This window comes from Apis cerana, linkage group LG9 (genome assembly GCF_029169275.1).
Source record: "Apis cerana isolate GH-2021 linkage group LG9, AcerK_1.0, whole genome shotgun sequence".
Classification (NCBI taxonomy): Eukaryota; Metazoa; Arthropoda; class Insecta; order Hymenoptera; family Apidae; genus Apis; species Apis cerana.
This window is the reverse complement of record NC_083860.1, coordinates 10,581,124-10,595,099: the sequence shown is the minus strand read 5'-3', so window position 1 is coordinate 10,595,099 and position 13,976 is coordinate 10,581,124. Positions and strand designations below refer to the sequence as shown.

Sequence of the window (13,976 nt, the reverse complement as noted above, 5' to 3'; positions counted from 1 at the left end):
GAATTTATTTCTCATTTCATAGATTAAATGAAATTTATATTGTTAAGTCAAAATGGTGGCAGTTTTAAGAGGCCAACATAACACCCGCTGGTTTTTTGAAATTGTCGAAAAAAAATTGTGATTTATCAAAAACGTGACATTTAAATCACGATTTTGATACGTTCAACATGATAATAAATTATATTACTTGTTTCCTATATAATATTGTCGCTCATATGTTAGTGTTTAATGGAATTAAAAATCTAACCTCATAATTAAAGCAGTTTATATTTTAATAGTATTCGAAAACCATGCATGAACGACTATTATTTATGTATTTTAAAAAGTCTTGGAATATTCATTAAACGTTATAATATTGCTGCTTATTGAAAATATCATTCAAAAAAGAATATTTTAAGAATTCACAGAAGTTCTAAAAAATTTTAAAAATTTTAAAAAATTGATATCCATGCAAATTCTATTATATTGTATCAGAAAAATATAAAGACTATGCTAAAAATGATTTCCCAAATGTCACATATTATGACTCTTGCAAACAGCATCATTGGAGTAAGCGTTCTTGCAATGCCATATTGTTTCAAGCAATGTGGCATTGTTTTAGCCATTGTAGTCTTAATATTGAGTAGTATTCTATCCAGGCTTGCTTGTTATTTTCTTATTAAATCAGCTGTGATGTCCAGAAGACGAAATTTTGAACTTTTGGCTTTTCATGCATTTGGTCATATGGGCAAATTCTTGGTAGAATTATTTATCATTGGTTTTCTTGTGGGAACATGTATCGCTTTCTTTGTTGTTATGGGCGATTTAGGACCACAAATTGTGAGAAAAGTGATAGATAAAAATCCAGAGGATATTAGGACTAGTTTATTAGTAGCAACAAGTATTTTCATAGTTTTGCCATTGGGATTACTTAGAAATATTGACAGCCTGACTACTCTTAGTACTGCTACTATCATCTTTTATCTTTGTCTTATATTGAAGGTAATTTAAAATTGATTTTACTTGTGAAAATTATAAAAACAGTTCAATGGTAATTCATTAAATTTCTTTAATAGATAATAACAGAATCTGTGCAGCACATTTTTGCTGGAGATTGGTATGAGCATGTATATTATTGGAAACCTTCTGGTATACTTCAATGTGTACCTATCTTTTCTATGGCTTTATTCTGTCAAACCCAACTTTTTGAAATTTATGAAACAATTCCAAATGTATCTTTAGAAAAAATGAATGAAGTTGTACATGGTGCATTAAATATATGTACTATTGTATATCTTTGCGTTGGTTTCTTTGGTTACATTGCATTTTGTACAGAACCATTTACAGGTATTTATTAAATTTTAAATGTATTTTCAATATTTTATTCAATACTAATTAAAAATTATTAAATTTTTTAGGCAATATATTAATGAGTTTTGAGCCTAGTTTATCATCTGAAATGATTAAGATGGGATTTGTATTTTCTATCGCATTTAGTTTTCCCCTAGTCATTTTCCCTTGTCGTGCAAGTCTGAATTCTCTTTTATTTCGTAGGGTTTGTATTGCAATATATAGTAATAGTAAAATAATAAATTTAATTATTATATGATTTTTAGGTATATGCTCATGAACCTTGTGTAAATTATTTACCGGAAACAAGATTTAGATGTCTCACTATTATAATTGTAGCTGTTTCTTTGATTACTGGCATTCTAATACCAAATATTGAATTTGTCCTTGGTTTAGTTGGATCTACCATTGGAGTAATGATTTGTTTGATATTTCCTGCAATATTTTTTATATCTATTAGTAGTAAACATACTAATGAAAGATTATTAGCTCAAGTAAGATTATTAAGATTATTATTATTAAATATACACAAATTTTAATTTTTTAATTATTTAATTATAATATTTTCTTTTTAATTTATTTTTCTATCAAGATAATCCTATTTATTGGTATCTGTATTATGATTCTAAGTACATATGCAAATTTATATGCATTAGAAGAATCTACTAATACAAAAATATTAACACCAACAAACAAGCCTTCTAATCAAATAAATGGTTTACCATTAAATTTAAACAAAGATGATAATAATGCAAATTTTCCGAATAATCCTAAAATTCTTCCAAATATTAAAGGTATTATAAAATTATTTATTTTCTGTTAATTTTGTGTAAATATTTATTATTTGTTTAAAAAAAATAATAGTATTTTATTTAAAAAAATATATAAAATATATTTTATTTATAACATACTAATTTATTATTGTTATTAAATAATAAAAATAATTAAATTAATAATTTTTAGAGGAAATGAATAAATTACCAGACTTAAATGTTATTAAGAATTCTTTAAATTTACAAATAAACGATATACGACAAGAACCACCGATACCAGTTGAACGTATAATTATTACAGAAAAACCAATGATAGAAACACAAAAATCTGTTGATAATATATTGGTTACTTTTGCTCCAGTCATTAAAAAAAATTTAGAAAAAGTAAAACCGATAGATATAAGTTTTGATAAACAATTAAATAATTTAGTAAAAAATGACATAACAACGATAGAATCTATTATTGAAAACAAAAAAGTAAGCAATTTAATGAAAATAAAAAAAAATTTTATTAGTACAAAGAAACAAGATAATCTTATAAATTTTGATGCAATTAAAAAAGAAGAGTCAGAATTAGCAGCTTATATTGAAGCTGTTAATATGTTATCTGTTGAGAGACATGAAAAATTTAGAAAGACTTTAGAAAAAGATAAACAAGAAATTGAAAAACAAAAGCAGAAAATTATACAAGCCAAACAGGAACATAAAAATGAAGATGAAGATAAATCAAAGACTCTTAATGAAAAATCAATTATGATGGATCTAGATAAAAATTCTACAATTAATAGTTTCAAAAAGGAATCTTTACAAAAAGAAAATACTGATGATAAAATTCTTGATTTAGTTCTTTTGAATAATAAAAACTTATATAAAAAAAAAGATATAAATATGAATTATACGTTATTTGATAACAAACTAAATAATGAAAAAATTAAAGAAATAAATTCTAATAATTCAAAAGAATTACGTAAAGGGCCTATTTTGAATGCTTTAACAAAACGAGTATTGCAAAGATCTATTTCCATTAATGACTCTAAATTAAATGATAAAACTGAACCTGATAAAATCATGCATAATAATAAAGATAATTCTAGTGATATGATTCCTAATTCACGAGAAAAAATACAAAATGAATATTTCTTACCAATTGCATTAAAAATGCGAAATCAAACAAAAGTAGAGAATACATTAAATCCAATAGAGCATAAATCTGATAAAGATGTGCAAATAATTCATAGAGATATTTTAGAAAATCATGAACGTGAAAAACGAGAAATTAATATAGAAATAGAAGAAACTAGTACCAAAGTTACAAGTGATATTTCAAATAAAAAATCTGATAATTTAATAAAAAATTTCATTATTAAAGATAACGAAAAATGCTGTAAACGAAAAAAAAAATTAGAAAAAAATTTAACGAATAAATTAAGTGAAAAAATAAGTCAGAATTTATCTAAAAATAATACAATTGAAATATCATTGATTAAAACTAATGTATATTTGTCAGATCAAAAACTTGAAAATGCACTTTCAATAGATTCAAATATTTCTATTAGAGAAGAATATATAAAATTGAAACAAAGGGATTTAAAATTCGTGAATACCGGTGAAGATTATATCTAAACATTTGGAGACCTGATTAGATTTAATTCAATAATATAAATGATATACATAAAAATTTAATTTTATAAATGTTAATAACAAGTATTATTTTTTCTTATTATCAAATTGCAAATAGATAAAAAAGATTTTAAATATTGAAAAATATCATATTGAATATTATTGTACATATCATTATTCTTCTATGTAATCAATGAATAATTGAAATCATAAATATATTTTTAAATTGAAAATTTTATTTGTATTAATTTTAATATTAACTATAATAAATATTAAATAGTTCTAGTAGTAGAGATCGAATGTGTTTTATAAATGCACTCTAAATCTTGTACGATAAAAATAATTTAAATTAATATTTTGTTTACAATTTTTTATTAAAACTATATAACATTAAATTAGTATTTGATAACATTTAGTATTTAAAGAAATAACTGCATGTTTTAGTAAAATTTATAAATAGTTAAAAAATAGATTCGACAAATGAATCTTTAATAGCATAATTTTTCAATAGATTATTTTGAAACTTCTATTTCATTCTTTCTTTGTTTAAATCTTATTGCAAATATAACAAGTATATTATATTATATTTTGCGAAATCATCGTTTTAGAGAAATATACATTGTAGATGCAAAGAATATATATCTATATGTACTATATCTATATTTTTCTTAATAGAGATTGAAATGTTATTTACATTTCTTTCAAAAAAATAATTTTTTTAAAAATTAAGATATATTGCAAAGAAAAATGATGAAAATGTATTCGATAGATTTGTTGTTTATCATTACACGCTAAAAGTATAGATAAAGAAAGCAAATAATAAAAGGAAGATAGAAATAGATTAAAAATTTTTAATCCATCATTATCTTCAAATAAAACAAATGAAACACGTATGAAAAGGATAGAGATAAAAAAAGAATTATCAGGATCATTTCTAAAATATTTTTATAAAAATATTTTTTTCTAGAAACCATTAATGTTCAATTCTTATTTTGTCTTATCTTAAAGAAATATTTTTTCTATTCAAAAGATGGCACTGTTGATCAATTCTTATTCTATCTCTATCTTTCTTCGACTATTTCATGATATTTTATTCATATATATTTCATTTGCACTTTGGAGATGGCACTGATTTCAATATTTTTACTATATCTTTTCTTACTATTTCTTCTTGTCTATACTTATTCTACAAAATTTTATACACTTTAAAATGATACCAATATTTTATTAAATCTATTTTTTTTACCTAATTCATTGATTAAAAATTTTAACTAAAGTTTTAATTAAAGTTTTAATTAAGATTTGTATTATTTTATATGACAAAAAAAATACAAAGATTGTAAACAAAAACTAGCAAGAAAAAATAAAAATAAGAAATGCTTGCGATTTCTATAATTTTAATAATAAAATGTTTTTATTTTTTATCAAATTTTAATAAAATCATCAATGTTTCAATAATAATTTATATAACAATAAATAATATAAATATATTAGTTTAATATATTGTTTTAATTTTAAATATATTTATTTTAATATCATTATATTTAAATTTATTTTTATAAAAGAACTTCGAAAATTGATATATTGTAAAAGAAAATATGAATATATAATTTTTAATTTATAAATAATTTACATGTACTACTTATTCATAGCAGAGATTTATTAAAGATTTATAATTACAATCCAATATCATATATATAATTTTGGTAATATTTATCAATTTTATCAAAAAAATTATTTAATTTTAATTAAAATCTATTAACTTTATGAATTTTTTGATTAAATTGAATATAATTTATTATATTTAAATCAAAGAAAATATATTAAAAATTCTGATTTTTCAAAACATATGACCCAAAATTCCATTAAATGCCATTTTGTACCTCATTTATGATACAATTTTTTGAATATTATCAAAAAATAAAAAATAATTTCCGAAAAAAATATTGTATGTTTAAAAATATATATAATTATTAATATTATAGAAATAAAATTAATAAAAAATAAAAAAGTAAATAAATAAAGTAAGATAAGTAATTTTGAAAAAACTGATATCATTTAATTATTTAAATTATTTAAAATATTATATAAGAAAGAGATTAAATATTTAATTAATAAATAAAATAATAAATTAAGTAATTAGTGAAATGAATAATGTGCAGAATATGTAATATAATAATTGGAATAATTGCAATAAATATAATATACTGTTCTTAATTTTTCAAAATATTGACTTATATCCTTATCTAATTCTATTTTTTTGTTTTCTTTCTGTTCAAATTTAGCACAGATAATACTTAATCGAATGTTTATATAATATGATAAAAGAGATGATTTTGATATTCTACTGGTTACTATTCGGAAAAACATTACATGAAAAATCTTTATTGAAAATTCTATGAAAAACTGGTTTATTTGAATTTAAATTAAAAGTTTAAATATTTTAAACGATGGAAATTTTAATAACAGATATTGATGTAAAAGATATAAGATTTCCAACATCATTATTAGCAGACGGAAGTGATGCTATGGTATGTAGTAATTTAATTTTGTTTTTTATGAAATGATTATTATACATAAGTTAAATCGAAAATTCACTATTAACATCTATTGGAAAATGATATTAAATTACAGCACACTGATCCTGATTACTCTTGTACATATGTTACTATTAAAACGAACAAAGGAATCGAAGGATATGGATTAACATTTACCTTAGGTAGAGGTACAGAAATTGGTATGTATATACATCTATTTATAAAATATTCAATTATTATTATTATAAAATAAAATCATATTATTAAAAATATTCAAATATACAAAAATATCCATAGTCGTACAAGCGTGTAAATCAATGTCTTATTTGGTAAAAGGAGAGAATGCCAATAATATTTTTACACACTTTGGAATTTTTTGGAGAAAATTGACTAGTGAATCGCAATTAAGATGGGTAATACATGCAATATTATATTAATATAAATAATGCAATATTAATATAAATAAATACGGGAAATTTTTCATTTTTAAATTAAAAGCAATTAAAATGCAATAGATTGGTCCAGAAAAGGGTGTTATTCATCTCGCAACAGCTGCTATAATAAATGCATTGTGGGATTTATGGGCTAGAATAGAAAAAAAACCGGTCTGGAAGCTACTTACAGATTTGACTCCCGAACAATTAATTTCTACGATTGATTTCAGATATATGTAAGTTTCACATGTTTTATTGAATGAAGATTAATTTAAAACGAATTAATATAATCCAAATAATTACATTTCTACAGTACTGATGTTATTACAAAAGAAGAAGCAATAAAATTATTGAAAGATAATCAAAAAGGTAAAGAAGAACGCGAAATGATATTACGAAAAAATGGATATCCGACTTATACAACACAAGTGGGCTGGCTTGGATATAGCGATAGCAAAGTTAAAGAACTTTGTGCTAAATATTTAGCTCTTGGTTTCACATCTTTCAAGGCAAAGGTTGGCCAGAATTTAACAGATGACATAAGAAGATGTCAACTTATTCGTGACGTGATAGGATATGAAAATAAATTAATGGTAGATGCTAATCAAATATGGGATATAAATGAAGCAATTGAATGGATGAAACAATTGATCAAATTTAAACCAACTTGGATCGAAGAGCCAACGTCTCCGGATGATGTGTTAGGACATGTAAAAATCGCGAACGAATTAAGACCACATGGTATTGGTGTTGCAACAGGTGAAATGTGTGCCAATCGCGTGATGTTTAAGCAGCTGCTACAGGCAAAAGCAATTGATTATTGTCAAATCGATTCGGCTAGAATAGGAGGAATCAATGAAATATTATCTGTTTATTTGATGGCAAAAAAACTGAATGGTAACATTGATAAATAATAATTATTTTGTACATATTCCATCATTCAATTTCTAAATATTTTATTGAAAAACATTTTTTCGCATTAGTTCCAGTATGTCCACATGCTGGTGGAGTAGGTTTATGTGAAATGGTACAACATCTTCAGATGTGGGATTTTATTTGTTTGAATACATCTACTGAAAATCGTGTAATAGAATATGTCGATCAACAACACGAGCATTTCGAATATCCTGTATATATTCAAAATGCTTGTTATATGCCACCTACAAGACCGGGATATTCCACCAAATTTACTGAGGATACTATTAAAAATTATTCATATCCAAATGGAGAAAAATGGAAAAATATGTATAAAAAAGATTCATCAAATCTTATACAAATCATATGATTAAAAAACATACAAAATCGAAAATGTATATGTATGATTATGTATATTAATTAAAATGTATATGATAATTTATATTTTAATATAAATACATATTTGCAATATATCTCACAAAAGAAATTAATTAATGTTTGGATATTAAGTTATAACAATGCTATTCACAAAGAACACAATTTTACTTTTTACCAAAAAAGTTATCACAGTTACTGATCTTGATTTTAAGCTTACCTGATATAATAAAATTTTAATAGATATTATGGTTGACAAAATTTTATATTATTACATATTATCTTCAAATTGAGACTTCATATAATTAATCTGTAAAATATAATAATAAATATTATAGATTGATATGAAATATGTACACTTACAAATACAAAATATAATATTATGTATTACTTATTATCTTGAAGTCGAGATTTCACATAATCAGTCTGTAATATAAAAATATAAAAATAAATATCATTAATTTGAAGTAAATACACTTATAAAATCAAAAAATTCATTATACATACGCTTACAAACCAACATGAACCAGGTTCATACATATATCTTTTATAAAATTTTATATTAGATATAGGAGAAATAACATGTAAATGTAAGTGAGATACTGTATTAAATGGTGGCCAATGAAATCCTGTACGTGTAACTGCACGATCCAAACCTTGCTTTTGTAATATTATATCTATTGCGGCAAGCATTTTATTATCTAAAAGTTATTATTTTTTAAGCAATACATGCAAAACATAAAATTAAATTTTTTTCTATCTAGCTAAACTTACAAAGTTCAATATGTTCTGGTTTAAGTTGTTTTGCATTGCGTATATGTTCTTTTGGCAATATTAAATAATGATGTGTTGAAACTGGATGAATGTCTTTAATACATGTCACATAATTATCCTAAAATAAATTTGTAAATGAAATAATATAAAAAAATTTATTTATTATTATATAATTACCTATATACTATTTCTTTTATAAGTATCAGAAATAAAATTTTCTGAGTTTCACCTAATGTTATGAGGTTATACATACATTTAATCATATTATATTGTTTAATGATTAATTAATGATTAATTCTTTCATACCTCATATATTTTTTCGCTTGGTTCTTTGTTATTAATGATATCGCAAAATATGCAACTTGTTCGAGACCCCATGTCGGTAAAATTGCATAGAATAAATGCTAATGATAAACAAATTTTCAGAATATATTAGGAAAAGTTGATATAATTTTTTTTACTACATATATATAGGTATTTAATCATATGAAATTATGAAATATGGAAATATCTTATAACTTACTTATCTCTGTACATATATATTGCACATGTAAATATTATATACACATTACAATATATATATATATATATATACATACATATATATGTATATATAATAAAAATATATTGCATATATATATAATTATGCTTATAATGTAACTGTATATTCCGATATCTTGTGAGCAAAATAAAAGTTTTACATTAACAAAATTATAAATAATTATTACATAAAAGAAAATTAGAATTTATTACATTTATATTATTTTAAAAATTAAATTGATAAAAATTAAATGTTTTTTTTATTTCAAATTAAACAAAAATAAATATTCGTGTAATTAGAATTTCAAATTATCAATATTGATAATTAGGTTAGATTATAATAATGATAATTATAAAAAGTAAATAATAAAGTAATGGATAGTAAATATAAACATTTAGTTTGATATCGCATTACTTTTTAATTTAAAATATATAAACTGTACATATATTTTTTTATAAGTAGCATATATTTATATGTTTTTATATAATAATTGTGAGCATGACAAATTATTAATGAATGTAACACATTGTGTGGCAGTTTAGTCGAACAAGAAAAGTATCTTTGTCTTCAAAAATCTTGTCTTCAGATTAAATTTTCGGAAACTTGATGTATCTTCCTCTTAATTCACGTTTGTTTTCCACATCTAAGAAAATCCGAAAATACTTTTTATATTCAATATTTTCTATTCAGTTCTTAAAATCCATAAAATTTCATAAAATATGAAGGGAGAAAAAAACAATAGAAAATATATGTACGATATTTCTGAAAATAAATTCTAGAAGAGATAATTTAATCGTACAATGATTTGAAAATTCAAATCAATTAGATGTTTGTGTTTAGTTTATATGAATGAGCAGAAAGATTTTTAATAAAATCTTTTTCTTATTTTTATCCATATATTATATGGATATTTTTTCTTTCCTCAATTTTCTGTTTTATTAAAACGGATATTGTATGTAACAGCGATTAATTGCGTGACAGATATCGAAATTGAGTAATTTTTTTAAATGAACATGGTCGACTAAAGAGACATAAAAATTACAGTAATTGCATAAAAATCGATTGAAACGATTGATCGAAGTTACTATCGAAGTTACTAATCGACTGTAGAATATTTAACATTCTCTCGTATTGGCCCATTGTATCGGCAACTTACATGCTATGGTAGGTTTATCGGTATTATCCCGATACTGTACAACTTTTTTTTATAAATAATTCTTATAAATTATAATTAAATTCTAGATTCGACGTAACAGTTATACAATGTACATAATATTTGCTTATGATGATCCATCTGTAATACTGCACATCCCTCAATATATTTTTCCTCCATCATCTGGTCACTCTTCGTGACATCATCATGTTTCTGGAACTCAATTCAATTTTGTTCCGATCTTTCAATTATCATCGTATTATTTTACAATCCCATAAATCTGCTTTCGGCATTAAATTATTGAGAAGAATTTGTTCGTCAATCGTTTTTGTGATATAACACACTTTTGGTCGATGACATTTATAGTCGTTCATATTGTTTCGTTCAAAGAACGAATATCGATTGCAAAATTGCAGTAAGGAATTCGAGGATTTAAAATTAACTTAAATCATTCTAATAAAGAGGCAAATTTCAGCTGCCTTGATACGGCATTTGATCCGGTACGGCAGACGAATGATTTTGGCTTGGACTTTGATGGAAATGAGGACTGCTACCGTCTTGAGATATCTCACCAACTGTTGGTTCTTCATATTTTCCTCTTTTAAAACGACCGTATAAAGAAGAGTACGGTAGGTTATAATGAATTGCTGCTTGATTAATGCTCATGTGGCCTAACCTAAAAAATTACGAACAATCAAATTATTATTTCTTTCTTTAAAAATCACTCGATATGACGAGTAGTATGCAATATTATCACACGTTTACTGTCTATTTATATATTCGAGAAAAATAGATAAAAAAGAAAAAATCGTTATCGATAAATTAATAAGTACGAATAATTTTTACCTGACAGCTTCGAGAGCTTCGGTCATAGCATCTTCGCTCCATGGAGTAGGATTGCTCCTACTAAGTTCTATTCCTTCTCTTTTGCATCTACCATATAACGTTCCTGTCGGTATTCCAAATTCCGTGGAGGCTCTTTGCACAGACGTTTGACCGGAACGTATCGCTTCAAGAGCGCGATCGAGATCAGCGGGTGACCAGGTAGTGGGACTGGCGTTGAAAGGTGCAGCCAATCTGATGCCTTCTCTTCTCGCGATTTTGTACAAGGTGCTCGATGGTATGCCGAACGCTTTGGAAGCTTTGTTCGCCGATATTGTGCCCGTTCGTAATGCATCAAGCGCATTGTTTAAACTTTCATCGCTCCATGATTTAGTAGGTCCATCCTTTTTTGGAGTATCGATGCCAAGCCGATGCGCTCTTTGCCACAAGGTCGTCGAGGGTATACCGAACGTTGCTAAAATGATCGCGAGACCACTGAATTAAATAGGAGAACGCTGAAAACAGACTAACCGTAGGCTCGAGTATATTAGCCGAGCGGAAAAAGATGTTGCGTGCTTTTGAATTACCAGAAGCTTTCGTAAGGCTCATATCGTGATTTCTTAAGGCTTCCAGAGCGGCATCCATATCCTCTTGAGTCCACGACTTTGAGCCATGGTGATGAGAACTGGATTGTCCAGAATGCCCTCTTGAATTATTTTCGCCTGAATCCGAATGAACAGAACTCCCAGAGGGCATTAATCCAAGTAACTCCGGTGTGATCATCATCATATTATCACTATCAGCCGCGTTCTTTGAACTAACGCTCGCCCGATCCGACATGTGGCTGTCAATATCGATCGTGTCCGACGAATCCATCGTATGTAACGTTTCAAATTTGATTTTTACACTGTCACAATTTTGAATGTCTGTAAACAGATTAAACGAAAAGTACAATTGAAATAGACGTCGACTCGAACAGTCGCGTAATATCGAATAGCGACATTGCGGTGGAACAATTAACTTTTCTAATTTTCGTTTATCCGAGTACTACAAACCAGATGGTGTTCGTATCACCGCCATAACCTTCATCAAAATCGTCGTGGACGTTGTTCGACGAAAGGAACGCCATCGAAGGCAAAGTTGGCTGTACGTACTAAACGAGCTTGCGTGGGCTGTTATGAATCGAGCAACGTAAATCTAATCGCAACTAGTTAAGCCTGATTAGACCAATTATTTTGATTCCCTCCCTGTCTAATGACCGGCTATGGTTTTAATCCCCTCCATATACGATTTACGCCGAGTTTACACGATTAAACAATAACATTGATACTTTGCCCGATCATTATACCGATAAGAATAACGATAACAATCGTACAACCGAGTGTATATGACGCTATTCGATACAACTACAACCAACAACTGCACCTGTGGAATGATGATCTGGGTCTCTTAAATGGGTAATCGTAGTGCCGACCAACGTGGCACTTGGTGGTGTTGGTTGTGTTTCAGGTGGTAGATCAACCTCTCCGGGATCCGGATGATGGCCATAATGTCCGAGGCCTGTATGACAAAACATGTCACCTTTTTATTTAAAGTGAAAACGATCTGTCCTCTGTGTTGCTATAAATCGGTAAGTTGCCCCACACCTAAAATCCATCATACGATCGTTGTAAATTGATGAAAAAAATTAAGGTGGGGAAAGGGAAGAGAGAATCTACAGTAGTTAATACATGCTGGTAAAAAAAAAAAAAAAATAATAAAAAAAACAATATTACGAGGAAACAAAAAACTTTCAGGTGTGGGGCCCGTATCACTTTATCAACTACCTACCGTTGTTGTTATTGCTCGCACTGTTACCGTTGCCGTTGTCGTTAGCGCCGTTGTTGTTGTTATTATTATTATTGTTGTTATTATTGTTATTATTGCTAGTGGTGCTGGTGTTGCCGGTGGTAATGGTACTATTGTTACTGTTGCGTTGGCAAGTTTCCAAGACTACTGCTCCCGCTGTTGCCTCCGTGCACTCTTCATCTTCGGGTTGCCAGTCTATGTGGGTCTGTGAAATATCCGGTACGAATTTAGCGACGACCGTGATGAGATCGCGTCGCCTGTTTCAGAACGGTGATCGTTCGTTCTCATGGTTTTTCCTGTTCATCGCGTGGCATCAACGCTTACCTCTTTATGCTCCCAATTGTAATTTTCGTTCGATTCCTCCTCTTTGTATCGATCGTAATGCCTGGAATCCGTGGCACGAGGTTCGAACGTCGTTCTGGGCCTCTTGTATCTCGGATGATGCCTCTTCAGCTTGGTGAAATTTATCCTAGGTGTACCAGGCTCTCTCGGCGGTGAACTCAAACTTACCGAGGGCGGGCCGTCTCTGCTTTCAGGCACCTCGCACAATCCTTTGATCTTTAGTTGATCGGCTGTTTTCAACAGTGACTGTAACATACACACCATATGGTCGTAAACAAATGTATTCAGTCAGACGTATCTTCGAACTGTCTTTGAGATCATGTATCGATAGTGTAACGTGCAACTCGATCGATTCGCGGATTTCAAGATTGATAAGAAAATGGATGATCAAATAAAATTTTTGCGCAATCAAAATCGACGCGATTAAATTAATTTTAGGAATCGAGATATTTTTCTCTTGCGATAAAGATTCTAACGAAAGAAAGAGTCGTCGATTAAATCGAAAGAAACGAA

At 26.9% G+C, this 13,976-nt stretch overlaps 4 protein-coding genes across 15 annotated transcripts in view; 2 read left to right on the top strand and 2 right to left on the bottom strand.

Moving 5' to 3' along the window:
* Nucleotides 1-23: 23 nt before the first annotated feature.
* Nucleotides 24-3,955, top strand: LOC107997495 (putative sodium-coupled neutral amino acid transporter 10). Its single transcript, XM_017056121.3, has 6 exons — nt 24-981; nt 1,056-1,326; nt 1,398-1,534; nt 1,596-1,823; nt 1,922-2,123; nt 2,293-3,955. Exons 1-6 carry the CDS (start codon nt 490-492, stop codon nt 3,723-3,725), a joined length of 2,763 nt encoding a protein of 920 aa, XP_016911610.2. The 5' UTR covers nt 24-489; the 3' UTR covers nt 3,726-3,955.
* A 2,022-nt stretch (nt 3,956-5,977) lies between these two features.
* Nucleotides 5,978-7,995, top strand: LOC107997493 (mitochondrial enolase superfamily member 1). Its single transcript, XM_017056118.3, has 6 exons — nt 5,978-6,253; nt 6,357-6,459; nt 6,557-6,672; nt 6,775-6,929; nt 7,007-7,590; nt 7,677-7,995. Exons 1-6 carry the CDS (start codon nt 6,173-6,175, stop codon nt 7,976-7,978), a joined length of 1,341 nt encoding a protein of 446 aa, XP_016911607.1. The 5' UTR covers nt 5,978-6,172; the 3' UTR covers nt 7,979-7,995.
* Nucleotides 7,996-8,004: 9 nt separating this feature from the next.
* LOC107997494 (adenosine 5'-monophosphoramidase HINT3-like) lies at nt 8,005-9,424 on the bottom strand. Of its 2 annotated transcripts, XM_017056120.3 has the most exons (6): nt 9,281-9,424; nt 9,064-9,161; nt 8,758-8,875; nt 8,491-8,684; nt 8,375-8,409; nt 8,005-8,293 (listed from the first exon to the last, which is right to left on the bottom strand). In XM_017056120.3, the coding sequence occupies exons 2-6, from the start codon at nt 9,133-9,135 to the stop codon at nt 8,281-8,283; spliced, it is 432 nt and encodes a 143-aa protein (XP_016911609.2). In that variant the 5' UTR covers nt 9,136-9,161; nt 9,281-9,424; the 3' UTR covers nt 8,005-8,280. The 2 variants fall into 2 exon arrangements, with proteins under 2 accessions (XP_016911609.2, XP_061935562.1); XM_062079578.1 differs by having other exon boundaries at nt 9,064-9,304.
* A 272-nt stretch (nt 9,425-9,696) lies between these two features.
* Nucleotides 9,697-13,976, bottom strand: part of LOC107997492 (protein bric-a-brac 2) — a 28,310-nt gene continuing 24,030 nt past the window's right edge. For 6 of the 11 annotated variants that reach the window (XM_028666583.2, XM_028666581.2, XM_017056116.3 and 3 more), the window contains 6 exons: nt 13,446-13,709; nt 13,104-13,326; nt 12,699-12,854; nt 11,861-12,199; nt 11,298-11,748; nt 9,697-11,127 (listed from right to left, as the gene is read on the bottom strand). In XM_028666583.2, coding sequence (XP_028522384.1) covers nt 10,923-11,127; nt 11,298-11,748; nt 11,861-12,199; nt 12,699-12,854; nt 13,104-13,326; nt 13,446-13,709 — 1,638 coding nt within the window. In that variant the 3' untranslated portion in view covers nt 9,697-10,922. Of the gene's footprint in view, nt 11,128-11,297; nt 11,789-11,860; nt 12,200-12,698; nt 12,855-13,103; nt 13,327-13,445; nt 13,710-13,976 lie in introns of those variants that run through there. The other 5 variants (XM_062079554.1, XM_028666582.2, XM_062079553.1 and 2 more) reach the window with 2 other exon arrangements.

Excerpts from the sequence above, each read along its gene's own strand:
- LOC107997495 (XM_017056121.3), top strand. The coding sequence starts at position 490 with ATGCTAAAAATGATTTCCCAAATGTCACATATTATGACTCTTGCAAAC. Across the intron at positions 982-1,055 it reads ATCTTTGTCTTATATTGAAG|ATAATAACAGAATCTGTGCA; the intron begins GTAATTTAAAAT and ends TTTCTTTAATAG. Across the intron at positions 1,535-1,595 it reads ATTCTCTTTTATTTCGTAGG|GTATATGCTCATGAACCTTG; the intron begins GTTTGTATTGCA and ends TATGATTTTTAG.
- LOC107997493 (XM_017056118.3), top strand. The coding sequence starts at position 6,173 with ATGGAAATTTTAATAACAGATATTGATGTAAAAGATATAAGATTTCCA. Across the intron at positions 6,930-7,006 it reads ACGATTGATTTCAGATATAT|TACTGATGTTATTACAAAAG; the intron begins GTAAGTTTCACA and ends ACATTTCTACAG. Across the intron at positions 7,591-7,676 it reads GATGGCAAAAAAACTGAATG|TTCCAGTATGTCCACATGCT; the intron begins GTAACATTGATA and ends TTTTCGCATTAG.
- LOC107997494 (XM_017056120.3), bottom strand. The coding sequence starts at position 9,135 with ATGGGGTCTCGAACAAGTTGCATATTTTGCGATATCATTAATAACAAA. Across the intron at positions 8,876-9,063 it reads CAAGCGAAAAAATATATGAG|GATAATTATGTGACATGTAT; the intron begins GTATGAAAGAAT and ends AATTTATTTTAG. Across the intron at positions 8,410-8,490 it reads GTTCATGTTGGTTTGTAAGC|ACTGATTATGTGAAATCTCG; the intron begins GTATGTATAATG and ends TTTATATTACAG.